A 23970-nucleotide genomic window follows, 5' to 3' on the forward strand; every position below is an offset into this window, starting at 1 on the left:
GCATGTATATAACATATATAAATGAATAAAATCAAATAGTGTTTCTCAGCATCCAAGACAAATTTTGTTTTAGGATCAAGCAGCCTAACAATTTCAAATGACTTCCAGAAAGTCTTTTTTCTTATGTGGTGTAAATACAGATTTGCTCAATTGCAATGGTAGATTGAGAAATTCTTCAACACACACTTTTTATTTTTTTAAAGAGATGGAGGGGGGTTAGGAATGGTGGAGGGGGCTGTATAGATAATGAAGAAACTTTTAATGATTTCTTTCTAGACCTTGCTGTACACTCACATGGTCACAAAATATAATGTGTACCATTGTAGTTCATTAATGCTGAATATTAATGCCTCATGTTTGTAATTGTCCTTGCATGCTTCAGTCTTAGTTGTGTATTTCATATGACACTCCACATTCCAGGCCCTCCTGCAGTAAAAGGAAATAATTAGTTGGTCTGAATCTGTTTTTCTTTATACTGTTTCATCACAAGAGCTAATAACCGGCTGTCAGTTTGTATTATCAAAGTGTGTTCGGAAATCAAAAGATTACAGTAGTTTTTTTTTTTTTCAGTTTTTAAACTTCAATAAAAGCATAGTTTAAATTAAACAAAATTACAGCTAAATCCATTTCCTTTTTCTTCTTTTCCCCCATTAAAGTCAATTTATCTAAGTTTATAAGGAATTTATAAAGGTCTTATTTTCCATCAAGTTTGCCCACTTTGTGTTTCTGAACAAGTGAAGAAAAGTGAAATGTCACAGCATATTGTATCTCCAATTCTCACTCTTTTTTATTATCTTTTTGTTTTAGGTGGTAGAGTGACTAGCCCCAAGATTAAGGATAAACTATTCTGAAAAGGTTGATTTTTCTTCCTGACTCAGAATAATGGATATAAAAGACCGAAGACACCGCTCTCTAACAAGAGGTCGGTGTGGGAAGGAATGCCGCTATACAAGTTCTTCATTGGACAGTGAGGACTGCCGAGTACCAACTCAGAAGTCCTATAGCTCAAGTGAGACATTGAAGGCCTATGATCATGACACCAGAATGCACTACGGAAATAGAGTTTCTGACCTAGTTCACCGGGAGTCAGATGAGTTTCCAAGACAAGGTATGTGTAATGAACAACTTTTTTTTTTTTTTGGTCCCAATAATCCCCGGTACAATAACCGCTATCAGTAATGTATATGTCTGCATGCCAGTAGCATTAGAAATGCCTGTAAAATGGAGAAAGGATAATGCTTGTCATTTTTACCTTTTCAAAGCAGCAACAGGGTTGCATTTTCAATTAGGTTTCAGAGTAGCAGCTGTGTTTCTGTATCCACGAAAAGAAAAGGAGTACTTGTGGCACCTTGGAGACTAACAAATTTATTTGAGCATAAGCTTTCATGAGCTACTGCTCACTTCATCGGATTAGGAAATTCATTTCCTTCCATTGTCCTTTTAAGCTGTGAACATTTAGGCTTCCGATCCTGTCAGAAGTCACTTTCTGTAAGTGAGGCAAACCTAGATCACTGTTTTAACATGTTTTAAATAGAGAGGCACGAATGACTCCTAACCAGTTGTCATATTTGTCATATATTGGCAAATATTATAACCTTACAGTATGTCATTTGTATTAGTTTTAGGCATAATAGTGACATTTTCATGTTGCTTTTTGTTTCTTTGATTGGCTGTATTACTAAAATCAGTAAAACATTGTGATTAGCATACAGTAATTACTAATCTGGTACCTTGGATTTTCTCCCCTGTTTCTAACATGTATCACAGAAATGGGATGCTGTTTCTTTTGGCTTCATTATGTCACTGCAGTTGGCTTATACTTTATTTAATAAAACAAATAATTAATAATTGGCTATAATATATTAGCACCTCACTGAGATTCTGAAACTCATATTAAATTTCAACTTTACACAATTCTCTTTGCACTAACAATTTGAATGACCTACTCAATATAAAATTGTCTGCTTCAAATATCTATCTAGATTCTACTGAACGAAAGAGAATTTAAACTTCTCTAAGAAATAGCTTAAAATATTTCTCTTTGTTAGTGCCTCACTGCACATGTTTCTGCTTCTGTTTTGAGAGTTGTCTTAGTAAAGTGAAACACAGCATAATTCTGTGTGTTTTGGGATGAGGGGGAGAGATGTAAACATAGCTTCAGATGAGCAGTCATTGATCTGCTCAACTTCACCGAATGTTTTGCTTCATTAGATTGCCACTTGCCCCAAAATTGCATAGAGGGGAGCTAAAAAGTAAATCAATTCCACATGAAGAATTAGATGTGGTTTATTGTGTAACATTTGAGTGGATTTATGCAGCTTGAATTTATTAATATGTCCTCTCTTCTTACTCCCCCAAGGAGGAAGTAAATCTCTTAATAAAGTACCACGCTAACATAGGACTCCTCTAACTTTTAAGGCTATCACTCTAGTAGAATCCTATCTCCCTAACAACATAAGATTATTCTCTACAGCACATTCTTAGTGTTCTTCTGATATTCAGCATACACTCTCCCTTTCTAATTTTATCTCGCTTCACCTAGTTGTTAATGTCTTGTACCGCTCTAAATTTTCTCTTCCTCATTGGCTTTACACATGTTTCATATCTGAAGACTGTTACTATAGCCCGACTTTCATCTTGTTAGGAAATCTGTACGTATTTAGCTATTTTAATCTCTCCTCAAATGTCATTCTTTCAAGTTTCCTTATTTCTGTTGCTTTTCTCTGGTTTTCTTTCAGTTTGTTAGTATTTTTCTGGGGAATGTGGTGACCAAAATGAAATGCATGTCAGAAGCTGTTGCGCTTGAGCCATGTGGAGAGGAATTATTGCCGCCTTGATGTGTGATGGGAAGCCTCTGCTTATGCAATCCCAAAGTGCACTGGTCTATTACGCTGCTGTACACATTCACCTCAACTCACGTTTAATTTACTGACTACGCTATGAAACCTACATTTCTATTTTCATCTTTTGTTTTCTTCTTTCCAGGTTTCTTCTTCCCCTGCCCCATCCACACACACACCCCGCTCCCTGTCCCCTGACCGCCCCCGGAACCCCTGCCCCTGCCTGCCCCCCAGGATCCCTGCCCCCATCCAACCCCTCCCTGTTCCCTGACAGGGGGCCCCCTCAGAACCCCTGCCCCTTCCCACCCCCGCCCCACACACACCCTCTCCCTGTCCCCTGACTGCCCCTCACCACCCCATCCAAACCCCCCCCGGGATCCCTGCCTCCATTCAATCCCCGCCCCCTGACCACCACCCCGAACTCCCCTGCCCTCTATACAAGTTGCCCTGCTCCCTGCCCCCTTACTGTGCAGCATAGAGCACCGGTGGTTTGCAGCGCTACAGCCATGCTGACCAGAGCATTGCCCGGCCTCCCAGAGTGTTGCGCCTGGTGTAGAGTAGTAAATTGATCTCCGTAACTGCTACCAGAAGCATATTCCTACGCGGAGCAATTTAATACACTACACCAGCAGCATGGTGCGCTGAGGCTGCGGGGAATGGGGACAGTGGGGGAGGGACTGGGGGCAAGCCTCCCAGGCCAAGAGCTCAGGGGCCAGGCAGAAGGGTCCCACGGGCTGGATGTGGCCCGCGGGCCATATTTTGCCCACCTCTGCCCTAAAGCAATCATCTTTGTTGCTGCATGGGAGGTTATAATTGTTGTAACAAATATGTGGGATTTCATAATCCGGCAAATATGAGTTTGATGCTTGTGGTTTAAGAGTAGGTCTAGAAATTTAGTTCTCATCCTCCTTCAGACCTGGTAATCTTCTGTGTTGGTTTTTCTTTTTTGTTCATCATTCCTTGTATTCTTACCCAAAGAATTTCACTATAATTCTCTTTTGTGATGGACTTTGGCTTGCTGGTGCAGTAATTGATCTTGATCTATCATACTCCCCTTCTTGCTGGTCATATTCATTCTTATTTGTATGTACACAAAAAATGTTTTATTACCCAACTGTTACGATATTCAGTTTTAGAATCATCCTGCCAAGTATCAGTTTTTGGTCATAATCTCCATTAAGAAGTCTTGCTTCTACTTATTTTTGCTTGTATCCCATGCACATTGCCTTAACTTTAGTATGTTAATACTGTTCTTATCCCACTTAAGATCCATTTTCAGTTCTCTTCCCTGATGTGATTCTGCTCATCTATAGTCTTCTTTTGCTTGTGTCTTAATTCTGTGAGTAATCCCCATCATATAGGCTACCTGGGCCACGCTGAAAGTCTCTTTAGTCCTAGCGTATGGGAAGCAAAATATTGTTTTTGTTTATCTGGGCCATAGACTTCTGTGCCCGCGAGGGCTGGGAGGGGAGATGCCAGCGAAAGGAGGACACTCAGGCCTAAGAATAGTAAGCTACGCTTCATTGAAGGAAGGAAGGAAGAACTTATGCTCCAATCTGTGCGGGGAGCCCCTAGGACACGCGGAGGGGCTGCAGGGGACTCTGACCGTTTGGGACAGCTGACCAGGCAGGACTCCGCCGGGGCGGGAGTCCTCTGCGGCGCTATATTCTCCGCACTTATTTTAGGATTACGTGGGGTCAACAGCTGGTTACATTCTTATATGTATGATTTATGCTTATTACATAAACTAACCTGTTTACAGGCAAAAGTATGCTAAGCTATGCTACAATATCTTTTGGCAGGGTCTGTCGGACAAAGTTCATTGAAACTGCCTGCATCCTCCACTTACATCCAGTCATGTACTCAGTCCACCACTTAGCTCCTCGCCAATCTTCCGCAACTTTGCCCCTACAACTTCCCAGCCCAACTGCCTCTTTAGGGTGTTCCTGATTCTTATCTGATGTTTAGGGTGATGGTTCTTCAAGTGATGGTCCACGGTGTACTCCACTGAGGGTTATGCGCATGTGCCCTGGATCCAGAGCTTTTCAAAATAGTATTGCTCCGCAGCCTGAGCATGTGCTCTTGTATTGCCTTGGGTGTCACGCTAGGTGATAAAGAGTGAGGCAGACCGACCGCATCTCCAGTTCCTTCTCACTGCCACAAGGTCCAAGTTGGAGCTTCTGTGATCTCTCATTCTTAGTGATGCGTTTTCTAAAACAAGCAAAAAAACCCATAGTTCTTATTTTCATTCATAGTTAGGATTCTGTTGTTTTTTGTTGTACTTTGGCGGGGGAAAAACAGGAATTACCAAACAATCCTCCTCCCCCTCCCCTTAGATACCAGCTCTGGGTCCTGGATTATTCCAAAAACACCAGGATACAAAGTCTGTGTTTCCTGCTCTCACTCATTTTCTATCTGTGACAAACACCACCGCTGTTTGTACTGTTCGGGGGAAGCCCACATTGGCCTCAGGTGCAGTATCTGCCTCTCCTTCCCTGCCCGTATGCAGGAAGGCTCAGCTCTCCGCCTCAAGAAGCACCTCCTGGAGGTCACCATGGGGCCAAAGTTGGATCCTGGCCAGGGAATCCCCCATGTACATCAGCCTGAGCAATCCAAGAGTGTTCCCCTTGCCACTGTCCAGATCTGCTGGTACCAATGCTATGGACACTGCATCTAGCCATGAGCCACGGAAGCATGCGTGTAAGCATGGCAATAAGTCATAGTCTAAATCCAAGAAGGACGCTGCACCATCGATGAGTTCTGGCCACGGAAGAGCTGTGTGCTCCAATGAGCACAAAATGAGAAGAGGCCACACTGCTCACCAGCCTGCTTTGACTCTGCTGACATTCCATGAATTGTCAGTCCTGAGACAGGTGCCTTTACCAGTTCCGGTCCTATCAGTAGACCAGGTACCATTGACTCTGGGGAGACTGGGGGCAGGTTTCCACTAGAAGCACTACATTGGCACAGCTGCACTGATGCAGCTGTGCCGCTGTAGTGCGGCTGGTGAAGGTGCTCTATGCCAACGGGAGAGTTCTCCTATCAGCATAATTACTCCACCTCCATGAGAAGCAGAAGCTATGTTGGCGGGGGAACATCTCCCACCGACATAGCACTGGTGTACACTTGCATAACTCAGGGGGAGTGTCTTTTTTGTGCCCCTGAGCGGCGCAAGTTGGATCAACTTCAGAGGTTGTGTAGACCTGCCCTCAGAAGCACTCCTGGCCCTCATGAACTGTTTGCCCTGAAAGGAGTGAGGTCTCCATAGAATCTCCTTCCTTAGAAGTTTTTAAGGTCAGGCTTGAAAAAGCCCTGGCTGGGATGATTTAATTGGGGATTGGTCCTGCTTTGACCAGGGGGTTGGACTAGATGACCTCCTGTGGTCCCTTCCAACCCTGATATTCTATGATTCTATGATTCCATGTGTTTGGTGCACTTACCTCTGTAGAGGGCTCCATCTCCTGCGTTACATCTACCTCCTGGCTGTACCTTTCCAGTGCATCCTCTTCTGGCATCTCTGTCGGCACCACCTTTTTAATGCAAGACTCTGACTCCTGTGAATTTGAGGATATGGACGTTGCGCACAGTCCACTGCTTCTGTTCTGGGAACACAACTACCAGAGGGTTCCGACGGCTCTGTGGCAATTTCCTCCTGTGCCTTACCCAAGAAGCTGGTGTTTGGCTCCTTGGGCAAAGTACAACAGCAGCAGGATCAACCAGGTTGGCCATATTGGAGTTCATGGCCCCAATATACACCTTCAGAACAGTCTCATTTGGCTTGGAAGAACTCCCCTGTTTCACTGCCCTGCCCTTAATCCGGTAGACATCCAGAAATGGAGTTTGACGATGCGCTGATCAGCCCAGCTCCAGTTGATCTGACGAGATTCCCTTCATTTCCAAATGCAACTGTGTCATCAACACCTTCCTCCCTTCCAGGCAACTCTCATCAGTTTCAAGAACTCATACAGAGAATAGCCAATGCTCTTGGGATCCCACTGGAAGAGGTGCAGGGCAGCCTGCACCAATTATTAAACATTCTTCATGCACCGGTTTTGGCAACATTGTTCTTTGGCTGGTGCATGCCACATGGTATACCCAGCCACATGTGCACTCATCCTGAGGAGAGCCGAGAAAAGATACTACATTCTCCTCCCCCCCCGCCCCACTCCCTCAAAGGGTCAGAATTTTTATTTTTCACGCCATCCTTCTAACTCCTTGGGAATACAGGCTGTGTCAGTGGACCAAACAACACCACCAACGCTCTACCCCAACAGAAAGGGAGGGTAAAAGACTAGACCTCATAGGTTGAAAGGTCTCCTCAGCTGGACTACAGTTCCAATCTCTAACTACTTGGCACTGATGGCCAACTACGACTTTATAAACTATGGAAGAATTTGCACATAAATTATTTCAGCAGGATCTTACTCGATTCCAAGCAATTTTACAGGGTCACTAAGTCCATATTTCAGGCTGTGGTTTATTCAGTGGACACATCCTTATGTGTATGGGCTAATGGAATTGTCATGAGGAGAGACTCCTGATTACATTCTTAGGTTCCTCTAGCGAGGTGCAGAACAAAATTGAGGACCTTCTCTTTGACAAATCACACCTCTTCAACCAGAAAACTGATTCCTTACATTCACTAAAAGATCTCTGAGCCACCTTATGATCCTGGGGCACCAAACACCTTTACACTGGCACCAAAAAGAAAATTGTTGCCCACCACCAGTCCAACGCTATAGAACTCCACACTTCTTCTACCGATGGGCCTATGAATCTCCTCAGAAGTGATCCGTAAGGTACACGGAGCCCATCCACCTGTTCTGGCATCGCAGACCTCTGAGCAATACACTGAACCATTGTGAAAGCAGTATTTCTGAGTGCACCTAGATAGAAGTCAACCACTCTGTACAACAATGCTCCTGGCCCATTCAGTGGTCATCTCAAATTCTTTCTCCCAGCTCGGACAATTGGGTGCTGGACATGTTTGATGCAGCTACACCACAGTTTGACAGTGCTTCTTCGACATCCACCCAACCCCGACAGGCCACCCCCTCCGCAGAATTCTTTCTCACAACAGTATTCTGATCCTAGAGGTGGACTACAGAGAGGAGCAGCAGAGCCAATCTCAGCAGCCTTTTGGGGCACAGGGTTCTATTGCAACTATTTCCTGTTACTCAAGAAGAAATGGGGATGGAGACAATCTTGGATCTCCAACCACTCATTTTGCAAGCCAAAATTCCATATGGTCACACTTGTGGCCTCATTCCCTCCCTAGAAAAAGGCATGTGGTTTACAGCTTTTGATATGCAAAATGTCTACTTCCATATCGACATACACTCAACCCCCAGAATGTTCCTGAGGTTCAAAGTGGGGAATTGATGCTTCCAATACAGGGTTCTCCCATTCAGACTTACCAGGGTCCCATGAGGTTTTTACAGATGTTTTCTGTGTGGTAGCAGCTCACCTATGACATCAGGGAATCCTTGTCTTCCCATACTTGAACGACAGGTTACTGGCAGTGAGGTCCAAACAGGAAGTGCAAGCATCGACGACCCAGCTTCTTTCACTCTCCTCCCTAGGAGTGAGCATCATTGCTAAAAAATTTGACTTTGCATCCTCTGCGGTCCCTGGAATTCGTAGGAGCTCACATTGATATGACGGTACATGAGCTTATCTATCACAGTACAGATTCCAGAGCCTACTAGACCAAATAGCCCCGATAACTTCCAACCTTTTGGTCTCAGCCAGGACCTGCCTTTCCATCCTAGGGCACATGGCGGCATGTACATACATCACATGCTTCGCCCACCTCCACCTTTGTCTACAGCTATGGCTCCAAAGAATCTATTCTCCTATGCACCAGTTCATGGACACCATATTCAATGTTCCACTGGAGGTTTATCTCTTCTCTTTGTTGGTGGACACACCTGCTACCACCTCCGGTATGTCCATGCTCACTGACCGTGACAGTCATATTCAGGCTGGGGCACTCACATTGGAGATCACAAGGCTCCTGGGTCATGCAAGAGGCCAGGATGCATAAACATATTGAATTTCAGGTAGTATGCAAAGCATGCCACATGTTCTTACCAGCTATCCGCTATCGCCATGTCCTTGTCAGACAACACGACAACAGCGTACTACGTAAACAAGGGAGCACAAGGTCCCCAGCACTGTACATGGAGTCAGTTATTCTCTGGGGATGGTGCATGTCACACATCATATCCTTTACTCAGCAGCCTACCCGCTTGGCACACAGAATGTGATCTGCTGAGAGAATCTGCGGAACTTTGCAAGTGACCACGAATAGGAGTTGCATGATCCAATAATCGCAGACATATTGCTGGGATACACCAATCAGAGACCTCTTTACATCACACACCACCACCAAGTGCACCCAGTATTGCTCCAGGGGAGGACTTTGCGCCTACTCATTGGGCGATGCTCTGGTCGTCGATTTGGTCAGACCAGACTAACTACGCCGCCCGCCCCCCCCCATTCAATCCTGCATCCTCCACAAACTCCAGTGCGGGAGAGCGATGGCCAGTGTGTATGAACAGGAGAATAGGCATAGTTTCACAATTTGCACACTGTTTTCAGTGTCTGCAATAGCTGTGTGTGGATTAAATGCTGTGCAGTTCCAAATGTAGTTAGGAAAATGTGAAAAGACGTATTTGCACATGACAGTTTCCAGCTGCGGATGTCTTAAAATTTACATATGCTAATTTATTCAAAGTTCAAGTGGGTGTGTTGATGGATTTAAATTTTGCAGGAAATAAACATTTGTAGTCCTGAAAGTAATTTTTCTTTTAGCTACTGTAGGAAGAATTTGAATGATTTTTGCCTTTTAAATGGCTTCAGATATTTTCCCAATATTGTGTCCCTTCTGACAAGTTATACTCAGGGCTGGAAAGCTTAAAATTAGACCTTCAAACTTGGTTTGGTGTTGTGGTCTTTCTGCTCTGCATGTCTGTTTCATTATTTTGTGAGCAGACAGCTCTTCAAAAGTTATGCCTCTGTGAGTGAGTTTGGGTGAAGGGGAATAGTGATGGGACACAAGGCCTCTTGTTTGTTTTAAATCAGAATTGATAATGACTGAATCATTACAGTCTGATAGCTAGTTTAGAGCTTGTGTGAAATGAGTTGTATGGTTTGTCTAGTTCCAAGCAAACATACCAACCAAAAGAAAAAATCCTTTCCATCATAGTTGTTTGTCAGCAAACTACCTTGCAGTGTTGGTGTGAAAATGTGGAAAATGAGCGTGGTAGGCTATGTGTGCCACCAGGCTACAGTGCCATTACATTTAGGGGGGGGGAATTCTGATTTAGGTATTGTCATAATCCCATAGACCAGAGGTGGGCAAACTATGGCCCGTGGGCCACATCCAGCCCGCGGGACCCTCCTGCCCGGCCCCTGAGCTCCTGGCCCAGGAGGCTTGCTCCCAGCCCCTCCCCCGTTGTTCCCCTCTCCCGCAGCGTCAGCTCACTGCCCCGCTGGCGCCATGCTCTGGGCTGCGGGGCGGTGAGCTCCTGGGGCAGCGCAGCTCCGGAGCCGCGGCCTGACCTGGTGCTCTGTGCTGCGGCACGGCTGTAGCGCCGCCAGCTACCGGTGCTCCAGGCAGTGCGGTAAGGGGGTGGGGAGCAGGGGGGTTGGATAGAGGGCAGGGGAGTTCGGGGTGGTGGTCAGGGGGTGTGGGGGTGGGGAATGGGGGGGTTGAATGGGGGCGGGGGGTAGTCAGGAAGGTGGGAGTTGGATGGGGCGGCGGGGGGCAGTCAGGGGCAGGGGTTCCAGGGGCAGTCAGGGGACAGGGAGGAGGAGTGCTTGGATGGGGCAGGGGTCCGGGGGGGGGGGGGGGCAGTCAGGAAGAAGAGGAGGGGTTGGATGGGGTGGCAGTTCCAGGGGTAGTCAGGGAGTGGATGGGGTAGGGGTCAGAAGGGGGCTGTCAGGGAATGGGAGGGGTTGGATGGGGCAGGAGTCCAGGCAGGGGGGGTGGATTGGGAGGGGCACGCCCCCCTCCCCTAACCAGCCCTCCATACAATTTCCAAAACCCGATGCGGCTCTCAGGCCAAAAAGTTTGGCCGCCTCGCCATAGACAGTAGCTTCATCCCATTGGCTCAGCCAAGTGCATACGTCAAATGTCTGAACCTGCGGTTCCTCTTATACTGAGCAGGATTACTATTTCAAAAGAATATCAGTAGGGAAAACTAACCAGCCTCACAATGGTCTAAACCCAGCTCATGTTTCATATTAGTGGGTGAACAATCCAATGCTTGGTGAATTCTGCTTCACCATGATAGCAAGAGCCGACATCAAGGGATGAAAAAGCATCATAGCTATGAATGCTTAGCTGCCACAAACCAATTATCCCTGTGATAACTTTTGACACCTTTTCTCACCATTGTTTATTTTAATATTTAGCATAGACAGAAATACAGATATAATTCAACACCCCCATATAGATATCTTTATTGTCCAATCAGTTTGAAAAATTCAGCTCTTCAATTTATTGGGGGCAAAAGATTCTAACATAACAGGCTTGTCATAAAAGGTGAAGAATCTTTTTAAATGTTCCATGTTAAGATGAATAGAAATATTTTTACTCTGTCAAACCTTTGACACATCTCTGTAGAGATGTGTCAGAAAGTAGTTCTAATACCTTTTGGAGTATCTTACAACCTTCTGGTATGGTGTGGATTTGCCTACATGTTATGCATTTTGCTTCCAAAAAGATTCACTTAAATTTTTTTATAAGGCAACATTTTTCTTCCAACTTCATGTACTGATACAACACAAGGAAGACAGATTAGCAGTGAAGACTTTGAGAGTAGGGAGATATTTTGGAGGCCTTGGTTTTGTTTTAAAACCATGCTTTAAAGAAGCCACTTTGAAATAAAGATTTTATTTATGTGGACTTCTGTAACCAAGATATATTTAAAAGATGACTTGTCATTTTAGAACTCTACGTTTACAGAAAACTTGAATTGGCTGGTTGCAACTGTCCACTTCTATGCAAGTAGAGCTGGGAAGCACTAGATGCAAGCAGTGAACATTCCATTGCACCCTGCAGGTAGAAGCTGGGTTCCAGTGGAGCCCTATTCATCCCTCCATGTATAAAGTAGTAGTGTCAAAAGAGATGTTGCATTTTAAGTGTTTTAGGTTTAACATTTAATTTTCAGCTGCAGCAGTTCCAGAATCAACCTTGAGGAAAAATGTACAAAAATTGAATGGATGCACAATTCTTGAGTTCTTCACTTGACAGTCCTGTCTGACAAGTTCTGCCTTTCTGCTTGAGCCAAACCCCAGGCTTTCAGCCATCAGAGAAAGTTGTTAGTCAGTATTTGTATTGTGCTGACTGCTTTCTCATCCACTCAATCTCAAGTCAGATCTAGTTCAGCCGTAAATCTCTGCTGGGAATGATCAGAACAAATAGTGTGTGCTTGAAGATATTAAAAAATCAGTGGAACAAACACAAACTTATTTAACAATGCCCAACAGCCTTTTATAATACTTGAAATATCTTGCCAAAGTGGACTGAGTATCACTTTGTATTTCATTACCTTTTCTTTTAGATAGACATACCATTGGTGAAGAAGAACAAGTCATAACATTTGTACATCTCCTCTAATTATTTTTATTCTTGTCTTTATACAAACGTGTATGGCTAGTAGCTTGTTCTAATTCACATTGATGTCCAATAGGAACATTCTGACATTAAGCAAGTACTTCACAATGACCATAGCGCATGGTTATTTTATAGGAAATGTGTCCCTTTTACACGTTTCTATTTTAGCACTTGCTTTCACGTTCTATGAGTCAATGGAGTTCTGAGGATTATATATAATACAGGGGAAACTTAAATATATTGTGGTTAATAAAGAGGAGTGAGTCACAAAGGGGAGTAAGATACCCAATTCCCACTGATTTTCAAGTTGTGTTGGGACACAGGCTGGTCTCAGTTTCTCCCCAGGAATCTGCCTCTCCTCTTTGAGAGAGAATTTTCATAGCCACCAACTGTCCCTTGGGCATATCTGGGCCCAATTACCATATTGCTCAATGTCTCTGTTAGAGTCCAGCTGTAAGGTGTCCCTTTTGCCTCAGTTTTCCCAGTTAGCCAGAGGATGCAGTAGGGCCATCTCCTGCTGCTCCATTGTTTGGGTAGTTGGAGTCATTCAGTCTTAATGGTTGGCCTGTGTGCTGTCTCCCCCTGTAAATGAGGGTAATGAAACTGACTATTCCCCTTTGATTTTCTGTGATTATGTCTATAGCAGGACTCTCAGGATACTTAAGGTAAATCAACTAAAGGGGTGAAGTCAATGCACATAAGTTTAAAGCGTGTTAAACATCATGTGGCTGCTCTTCAAGAGTGAAGCGGCATTAGTTTGCTGTAACTTCTTCTCCTTGGAGTATATACATCAAGTACCCCCACATTCATCACTGTCCCATACTTCCTGAGCAGTCCCATTGATACTACTTATTGTGAATGAACAGATCAGAATCTGGCCCTAGGAGAGAAACTGTGTCACAGTCTAGTTAGAAAAAATGCTAATCTAGGAGGAATGGGGAACTGGAGAGTGAATGGAGGGATCACAAAATAAAACTAAGCAAACAAGAATGGGAGGGGTCTGATTCCTCACAATGTACTTTAATACAGTGGTTCTCAACCACAGGTATGGAGACCCCTGCGGTACGCAGAGATCTTCCAGGGGGTACATCAGCTTATCTAGATATTTGCCTAGTTTTACAACAGGCTACATAAAAAGCATTAGTGAAGTCGGTAGAAACTAAAATTTCATACAGACAGTGACTTGTTTAGACTACTTTATATACTATTATACGCTGAAATGTAAATACAGTATTCCAATTGATTTATTTTATAATTGTATTGTAACAATGAGGAAGTAAGCAATTTTTCAGTAGTAGTGTGCTGTGACGCTTTTGTATGTTTGTCTGATTTTGTGAGTTTTTAAGTGAGGTGAAAGCTGGGGGTATGCAAGACAAATTAGACTCCTGAAAGGGGTACGGTAGTCTGGAAAGGTTGAGAGCCGCTACTCTAATAGATGAAAAATAGAATCACTAAATATAATGGAAAAATATCTGGACAGCTGTGTCTTAGAGTTAGGCTTACAAGGTCTAGATTTTTTTTTTTAAATTGGTAAATGTTGGTAATTGGCTTCCTCACAACCACCCACATACCAATGAAAATATATTTCCATCAGTGATCAAAATTTACAGATAGGCAACATAAGAAAATTCTGCTTGAGAATTAATTAGTCAAAATCCAGTGAGTTGTTAGAAATAGACTAGTGAATAAATAGTAAAAACAGCTATGATTTGTTGATTTAAGGATATTTACTTGATGTTGATAGTTCGTATTTTAAGTTTATAAAGTTTTAACTTTCTGAACCTTAATGTCTGCTATCATTAAATAAATGTCTCACACCCCTAATTTCTCAATAGTGTGAAAATTTAAATAATCTAAAGAATGCTTAAAATAAACAGCAATATCATTTGTTGAAATTATTTTTAAAACTTCAAATTGTCAAAACTAATTAGTGCATTTCCCTGCAGTATAATACTGTTGTTCAGTGAAATGGTGCATTAGGACCTGATACTGCAAACCCTTATTTCCTGGCTCTGTGCTTGCTGTCTTGTGTGGTCCCATTGACTTCCCAATGGGCCTACGCTAGATATTTAGTAACTGCCTGTAAATGTGGTCTGTTCACCACCTGCAAAAAAACATCCACTTAATTTATAAAAATTATTTTAGTAAGAGCTGGAATGTGCAATCCTTATGCCAGTGGGCACTCACACCCCATTTCAGCATGGCATGTAAGCACTTGCCTAACCTTAGACACCTGACTAGTCTCACTGATTTCAAAGGAACTGCTCACGTGCCTAAAGCTGGACACATGCTTGGGTTCCTTACTTTAAGGAACTTAACAGAAGTAGCCCATTGACTCCAGTAGGGATACTACTGTGAGGGAGCCCTTATCAGTGGGAGTAAGAATTACATGCTCCCACCTTTCGTGATACGTGTAGACTGTAATAAGATTCTTATTATGGTATGTGCCACTGTATGAACACTTGGGCAGTGCTTTACAAGACACTCACGGGGTTACAGCCCATACTACATATGCTGTCACTGCATTTGTACACTAAAGTAAGGAATAATATAAAGTATGTATTGAGCTAGCACCGTTAAATTCAAATTATTTTTTAAAAGGCTTCTGCATACATTTCATAGGAAAGTTGGGACATAAAAGTTGGTTTTTTTATTAAATAAATTTCTAACAATGCAAAGATATGAACCGGGTGGATAAAAATCAATGATTTTTTTTAAATAAAAAAATTGGATTTTTTTATTTAAATCGTTTTTTGGTTTTAATTGGATTTTTTGATAGGTTTTTTTCCTCCAAAAAGCATTTTATCTAAAGATAGTTTTAATTAAGATACATTATAGCTCAAAGATATCTCATCATGGAATAGGGATTATAAATTCTAATTCTATAGTATGAGATAATATATTTATGTAATGTTTAAGAAAAGTTTTGTAAATGAGTTCCAATAATTCATAGATTTAAGGACTAATCTTATGGGGTTCCAGGGGCTTCTGTATAGATTATTTAGGTTAATCTTTCTATCTACCCAATGGGACTCAGTGCTCAGTCTAGAAGATACTATCAGAGATGCTTAGTTTTGCAGTTCTCAAACTGTGGATTTGTGTCTCCAGAGTTAACATGCTTGTTAATAGCAAAAATGTTTTTAAATAAATAATATATAGAGATGAGAAATAACAGATCTCAACCCTATTGTCCCTCTTCAAATTTGTGTACACTGAGTCAATCCCTTACCTCTCTCTAAAAGTGTAAAGTTTCAAAAAATTCAATGAATAGAAGAGTGTTGGGACTGGAATAGATCTGGACAAGGAGAAGAAGTCTGGAGATAAATGTGAGACGGGAGGGACAGGCAGTAGAAACAAAAGTGAAACTGTTTGAGCACCATATTCCAGAAGTCTTGAGGTCTTTCTGAGAGTAGCCTTCATTTATTTGAGATCTGCCATACCATTCTCTCACTAGAAGGGAAAACCTATAATGGCAGCAGGTCATAAAAGAGACCCAGTTTAGGATATTTTAATGAAGCTCCTCTACCTCTGCGTAAGACAGGTATGCATACAAAATGCAAACAGTGCAACAAAGAAATGCAAGGCCTGCTTGCCCGAATGAGACAACATCATGAGAAGTGTTCCTTCGCAGGAGGAATCTGCGTTGAAGGTGATGAAAGGAACGTGTCTGAACATGCAGGATCTTCAGGTTGGTAAACTTTTTTTTATTTCATACTTCTTTCTTAAGGCCTGCCTGTCTTTTTTTCCTTCTGGATGATTCTTGAATTCTCATGTTTGAGCAAAAAATATAGTTGTTAGTTGTTACTCTATGGTACAGTAACTCCTCATTTGATGCTGTAGTTATGTTCCTGAAAAATGCTAATTTAAGCAAAACAATGTTAAGCGAATCCAATTTCCCCATAAGAATGAATGTAAATTGCGGGGGGGGGGGGGGGCGTAGTTCCAGGGAATTTTTTTCACCAGACAAAAAGCTATATATACATACATATATACATATACACAGTATAAGTTCTAAACAATTTAATACTGTACACAGCAATGATTGTGAAGCTTGGTTGAGGTGGTGAAGTCCGAGGGTGGGATATTTCCCAGGGAATGCCTTCCTGCTAAATGATGAACTAGCACTCAGCTGAGCCCTCAGGGGTTAACACGTTGTTAATGTAGCCTTACACTCTAGAAGGCAGCACAAATGGAGGGAGGAGAGACAGCATGGTGGGGGGGTGAGAGAGAGGCGTGCATTGCCCCTTTAAGTATGCTGACGCCACTCTAAGTAGATCAGCAAGTTGAGACAGCAGCTGCTGCCAGCAAGCTCCCTCCATCCTGAGCCCTGTTGTGTCCCCCCCCATCCTCTCCACTCTGTGGAGATGGCCCGATGGGGTAAAGGAGCGGGGGCCGGGGGAGGGGGACACCCTGATATTAGCACTTTTCTTTCCTCCCTCTCCCCGCACAGCAATCAGGAGGCTCCTGGGAGCAGCTCCAAAGCAGAAGGCAGGAGCAGCACATGGAAGTGGGGGGAGGGACAGCTGAACTGCCCGGCAATTGGTAGCCTGCTGGGCAGCTGCCACACAGGGAACTTAGGGGAGTGGGGAGCTGATAGGGGGGCTGCCAGTCCACCCTAGTTCCAAGCCCCCACCAGCTAGCTCCAAGGGGCTGCTTTTTCTGCAAGCAGTGGGCAAAGCAGGCAGCTGCCAAACAACGTTCTAAGGGAACAATGCACAAATTTAAACAAGCATGTTCCCTAATTGATCAGCAATGTAACAACGAAACAACATTAACCGGGACGACTTTAAGTGAGGAGTTACTGTACAATCATTTTAGATGCAGTTGTGATAAAAAATAAATAGCTGAAATAGTCAGATCTTCCTTTTACAATTTCACCTTTCAAGTAGTACTGAGTGTCAGTGAATGCAATGAGTAATACTAAATGAGCAGTATGGTAATAATAATTAAATAACTGCATTGACTTATTTTGTTTAGGAGAACCCATCCTCAACATACAGGATTCTGAAGACTATCCACCTTCAAGATCACATCATTTTCTAAAGTTTTAGAGTTATCTCTCAATGAAAGTGTTTCAGTCACATCATGTATGTCACATAGCCACAGTATATCACTTGTAGAAAAAAGAAGAAAAAATCGCCATCATCCAGAAACAACCATAGATAAGTTTGTGATAAGAACCAGCAGATTACAAAAAGAAGTAATTGTTGAAAAAATTGCCCGGTTTGGTTATGCAACAAACTCTCCTTTCTGTATGATTGAGAACCCACACTTCATTAACATGGTTCAGTCATTAAGACCAGGATACAGTTCGCCCAACAGAGCAGATGTTGCAGGTAAATTGCTGGATAAAGTGTATGAAAGAGAAATTGAGCAGTGTGCAAAAGGTCTAGAGGGTAGAATTGTTAACCTGAGCCTTGATGGGTGGAGCAATGTCCACAATGATCCTGTGGTATGTGCTTGTGTGACAACAGAAGAAGGGAATGTCTTCTTTACAGAAACAATTGATACATCAGGAAATGCACGAACAATGGAATACTTACAAGAAGTAACAGTAAAAGCTATAACAAACTGTGGGGAAAAAATTCAAATGTCTAGTATGCAGCTTGGTCATAGACAATGCTGCAAATGTATCCAAGATGAAAAGAAATTATTTAGAAGACAGTGCAGAGAGTCCCAAGCTAATAACATACGGTTGCGGTACTCATTTGATGCACCTCGTAGCCAAAGACTTCAGTGTTCCAGAAATAAAGGCTAATGTTGTAGAAATTGCAATACTTCCATAACAACCACTTTGCAGTGGTTGCTCTGAAAAAAGTGGGAGGAACCAAGCTAACTCTCCCACAAGACATGCGATGGAACTCAGCAGTGGACTGTGTTGAGCACTAGATCAAGAACTGGCCTAATCTGATGACAGTTTGTGACAAAATCCTGAAAAAATAGATGGCACTGTCATAGCCAAAGTTCTCAACATTGGGTTTAAGAGAAATGCTGAACACGTGCTGAGTACCCTGAAGCCTATTTCTGTAGCCTTGAACAGAATGCAGGGAAATAGCTGTTTTATTGCTGACGCTGTTGAAATTTGGAAGGAACCAAGTGAGATGTTAAAAAGAGAAATATGCAATGACAGAGTTAAATTACAAGCATTAAAAAAAACAAATGGGACAAGCACTATCTCCAGCTCATTTTCTTGCAAATATTCTTAATACTCGGTACCAGGGTCAAACTTTAACTGCTGAACAAGAGGAGTTGGCTATGACATGGACATCCAGCAATCATCCCTCCATAATGCCAACTATAATAAACTTCAGAGCAAAGGGTGAATCATTCAAGAAATATGTTTTTGTCAATGATGCTTTAAAGAAAGTCACAGCACTGAACTGATGGAAGTCACTTACGCACTTAGATTCAGAGACTGTTGAAGTGATTATCTCACTTTTAACAGCAGTAGCTGCTTCTGTCGGTGTAGAAAGAATATTTTCTTCCTTTGGACTAATTCATTCCAAGTTTAGAAATCACTTGGAACCTGAAAAAGCAGCAAAGCTTGTTTTTCTTTTCCACATTATGAACAAACAGGAAAATAAAGGTGAAGACAACTGAGTTAGCTGCAGAAGCCAATATTTTAAATTTCTCATGTTGACCTGGCTGACATAGTCTATCTGATATTTTTTAATATTTCATTTAACTATTTTAAATTTTAACAAAAACAAACCTGATTTTAAAAAAACTTGAATGTTTAACTAAATTCAAAAATTCATATGCTTGTTTTGTTAAAATATTATGTTTGCTGTTGAAGAAAAAAATCCAGCATACTTAATGTTGTTGTTTTTAGTTAAATAAAACAATTTAAAATGTCTATCTTATGATGATCTCCTCCTAATAGAGCATGGCAAGAAAATCCTCCAAATATTAATGATTAGCCTGTTGACTTGGAGATAGTTCACCTCCTAATGACTTCATAAATATCTGCTTCACTTACCTTTGGTAAATGAAATAACCAAACAATCATTCATTTTCTTATATAGCTGTAAAACTAATCTGAAAAGTTTTCAAAATAAATCCCTGTTTAAAAATGTATAGTGTGTACCTTCTAAAAATGAAACCTGCATCTATCTCTGAGTTGTGAAGAATATGTATTAAGGTTATAACAACCTACAGGAATGTACTTTTGTGTAGAAATCCATGATTAAATTGAGTCTTCCTGACTAGTGATTTAAATCAATTTGATTTAAATCAAATCCACCCTGATATGAACAATAGATTATGGAAATTGCTAATGTGGTTTTAAAAATGTTTTTCACAGCCTCTCTTTTTTTTTCTGAAATATATCACCTGTACTAGTTGATATTTTACCACCTTCTCAAGCAAAATATTTTATACACTTGCTTTCTGGAATATTCTATTGATACTATTAATTGAGCTATGTAAAGGGATCATCTGAGCATAATAAAAAAAGAGAGAATATAGCATGGGGAAAATAAGTACATTTAGAAAATTAAAATTGAACTTCTAACCAGGCTTCTATCACTAACACTTCTAGCTTTAGTCAAGTGACCCTCAGAGATGTAACACTAAATTCAGATTATAATGCAGCATCACACTAAAATTGCAGGTATTCAGATTTGAATCACATTAGTGTAGGAGATTTCCCACCCCCCACTACTGCCCCCGGCATTTGTTATAAGAGAGGCTTCTTGGAAAGGGAGTGAGGAAACATCTTTTGTGCACATGCACAGCTTTCTTTTGAGAAACAAAGGTCCTAGAAATCATAATAGTGGCTTGTTCCAGCAGTTCTGAGTAGCTCTTACTATACGGCAATGGTCATTAGATAGCATGAGGAAAAGATTAATGTAAACTTTTTTCCTCTTGTGATCTTTCAAAATATCTTTGTATTCTATAACTGTTTCCTTACACTGACTACCAGTTATACCTGTTAAGTTGTATCTGTTGAAAAAGTCCTAGTGTTTAAGCATTTGATACCATTGTAAAAGGAAAGGATTTAAATCAACCAGCCGGCATAGGATGCAACATGTGATCAGTTAGTTTCAGCAGCATTGATCTTCTTTGACAAGATAGAAAAAAATAAATTGGAGTTAAATAAAGTACCATAATCAAATTCACTATAAGATTGAAAACTGATGCCTCTGACAGATGACCAGATTAGTAATTATACCGCAGGACTAAATGTATTAAAGTGTGACTGTAACTCTAACATGTTTTTGTAGCAAAAATACTAGCCTGCTTAGTAATAAAGTATAGTGATCACCATTAAAGTCAGCATTTACCTGCAGTTCACACCCCAATATCTGAGCTAATGCAATTGTTTACCATTACAAGTATGCAGATATAGGGAGATGCTGATTTCGTAATGGTGCCCAGTTCATTCAAAAGTTCTGCTTTCTGATTACTATCAGAATGAAACTTCCTTTGTTTCAGTATATCAGAAATTCTTTCATGTAATTAAAAAACAAAAAATGCAATTTAAATGGTTAAAAAGTCATCACTGAAAGGACAGATAATAGGGTAATTTGTATGTTCCTATGTATTTTCTCATTGCTGCGTTGCTTTGCTGACATATACTTAAATCAATTTCAAGCATCAGAGAATTTATTTACATTCTTTGGAGCCATATTTGGGAGGGTGCAGTGCACACCAAAAAACAGAACAAAACATGGTTTCTTTTGTAAGAAGAACGTATGAAAAACTCTCAGAAAATCTTTCTACCATTTAAATTTCCCTATACATTTAAGTGTGTGTGACTCATTTAAAAATTCCTCTTGTTGAATCAAGCCCCTGAAGTCCAGTTCACAAATGCGGACCTGTTTATTCAAAGAAACAGAATTAGTCCCTATTTTGTTTGCTCTTTGGAGGATCATCTTGGTTCATCGGTGCCCGGTTATCTTTAGACATTCTTTGGTTTACCTTTAAAACAAACTGTATTCATAGTGGGCCAAAAGGGACCATTAGTTAATCTAATCTGAATTACAGGCCATTACATTTCACCCAGTTACCCCTGTATTGAGTTCCATAGCTTGTTTAGCTAAAGAATAGCTTCCAGAAAGGCATCAAGTCTTGATTTGAAAACATGATGAGACGGAGAATTCATCACTTGGCTTGGCAGTTATTCCCATGATTAATCACCCTCACCCTGTTAAGAATTTGTGCCTTATTTCCAATTTGAATTTGTCTGCCTTTAGCTTCCAGCCTTTCTCCAATAGATTAAAAAGCCTTTTGGGGCCTGGTATTTTCTCCCTATGAAGGTATTTACTCACAAAAATCTCAGTCATTTCAAAAAATTAAATAAATTAAGCTCTGTTTGTCTCCCTGTGAGTCATTTTGTCCAGCCCTCAGATCACTTTGTGCATCCTGTCTAATTTTAAACATCTCTAAAATGTGTTCACCAAAATTGTATGCAATATTTTAGTGTCCGTCTCACCAATGCTATATGCAAAGATAAAATCACCTATCTACTTCTACTTACTACTCCTCTGTTATAATTCTGAGGATCACGTTAGCCCTTTTTTTGCCACAGCATTGCACTGGGAGATTATGTTCAATTTCTTGTCCACTTTAACCCCTAAAACCTTGTCAGTCTAGATTACTGAAATAGAGAAAATAGCATCCGGATATTTAAATCTATGGCTACTCTTTCTTTAGAGGTACTTAGCTGGAAGTGTCTTACAATGAATACTACAGTACATATCTGTGAATGTAAACCATATTGGAAACAGATTTACTGTCCCAAAGTGTAATGCTTACTCAGCCATCTGATGAGATTTGAGCACTAAACTGTTTGAGAGGGATGCATAAAGCTGTTTTATTACAAGATGCTGTTGTGAATTATAGCAGCTTTCCTTATGGTATACTGCTGTTGCCAAACAAGTTACATGAATATAAGCAGTTTTATTTGTATTTTTTTTATTTATTTATTTTTTGCTTCCGTTACCATAGAACATTTGGGTTATGGCTTCTTTTCATTCCTACTCATCCTCCAGTGACAGTCCCTATATTTTGCTGTGCTCAGAGTCAATCTGTCTTTTAAAGTATTTGGAGAAAAGCCTCTATGGGGTGTATACTGTTTGTTTAAATAGGGTACAGAGTGGGTCTCTGGTGTTTTTGTGTTTGTTTGATGTCTTGTTGAGGAGGCTGCTGAAAACAACTAGCATTTTCATTCTTAAGTAGGACTATGCTTAGAGCTGTAGTTCTCCCCATTCCTGTTCAATAAAATAATAAAGGAAATAATGGATTTTGGTTGAGAGTTGGATTTGTGGTAGTCAAACAAAAGGAGGGTGAGTGGAATACAACACATAAGGAAATGTTATGCAAATGAGTGTAGTTATGGGCTGAAACTTTGTGGCTAGAGTCCAAGCATGGATTAAAATTCTGTACACCACCTTAGTGTAGAATTGATTTTTCCTGGATGTTGCAAAGTGAATTTGAGCAGTTTATGACCACTTTTTTAATATGAATAATTATAGTTGATATTAACAATAGTAACCATCATGTCCTGTGCTCTTGGCCATCCTGTGACACGTGGCTGTGTGATAGGTTTAATACAGTGTGGTTTTGGGGATACAGTTTGATGGTAACATATTACATAAAATAGATTAATGGAAAAGTGCTATCAAATCAATCACTCTATCCCCCTTCTAATGGAGGATTATTCCCTGAAGCATGCTTTGTCCAGTGTCATTTTAAGTCTCAAAGGGCGGGGGGAGGGGCCTTCTGTCACTTTCCATGGCAGATTATCCTAACAGTGATTTGGTATTCTGTAGAATGATTTTACTAATATTCAGTCTAATTTTTACTTATCCTATTGTCCTAATGATAGTGAACACCCCAGATATCAAATAATTGCCCTTTTCTGGTATTTAATATTCTTTAATTATGTGTACATCTTTAGCCCCCTTTAGTTGTTACTTAACTTAATGTAGTTCTACTCTCCCCTCCCCACCTGTGCAGCTGGTCACTCCAAATGATCAGTGGTCTGTGTTGCCATAAAATCATAGAATCATAGAATATCAGGGTTGGAAGGGACCTCAGGAGGTCATCTAGTCCAACCCCCTGCTCAAAGCAGGACCAATCCCCAATTAAATCATCCCAGCCAGGGCTTTGTCAAGCCTGACCTTAAAAACAGGTCTGCACACCCTCCAGTTTATCAATATAGTTTTTTTTAATATGTGGTACCTAGAACTGATTGTGCTGTTCCAGGTGTGTTGGCATTGTATAAGCTGCTGAAAATTGGCCAAATTCAGCTATTTAAATTAGCCTGGTCAAATTCAAAGTTTAAGTATAATTTTCTTCCCATCATCACTGCAGGTCTCTTTGAGCATACCCTATGAAAAAAGTGGAAGAACACTCAATCCGAGCTTTTTAGCTGGTAATCAGCTAGCTATGTGCTGATTTGCTAGTTGAAATTTTGATATCTAAATTAGTGAACACAACTGATTCAATTGCTCAATTTAGTACAATGCGTGCTCGGGCGCGCGCTCGCGCTCTTTCTCT

General features: G+C 41.2%; 1 protein-coding gene across 13 annotated transcripts in view; it reads left to right on the forward strand.

The window, feature by feature from the left end:
* Window positions 1-882: 882 nt before the first annotated feature.
* Window positions 883-23970, forward strand: part of TENM2 (teneurin transmembrane protein 2) — an 806981-nt gene continuing 783893 nt past the window's right edge. For 12 of the 13 annotated variants that reach the window (XM_077823694.1, XM_077823697.1, XM_077823695.1 and 9 more), the window contains exon 1: window positions 883-1108. In XM_077823694.1, coding sequence (XP_077679820.1) covers window positions 883-1108 — 226 coding nt within the window. Of the gene's footprint in view, window positions 1113-23970 lie in introns of all 13 variants that reach the window. The other variant, XM_077823698.1, reaches the window with a different exon arrangement.

Source organism: Eretmochelys imbricata, chromosome 8, assembly GCF_965152235.1.
Source record: "Eretmochelys imbricata isolate rEreImb1 chromosome 8, rEreImb1.hap1, whole genome shotgun sequence".
Lineage (NCBI taxonomy): Eukaryota > Metazoa > Chordata > Testudines > Cheloniidae > Eretmochelys > Eretmochelys imbricata.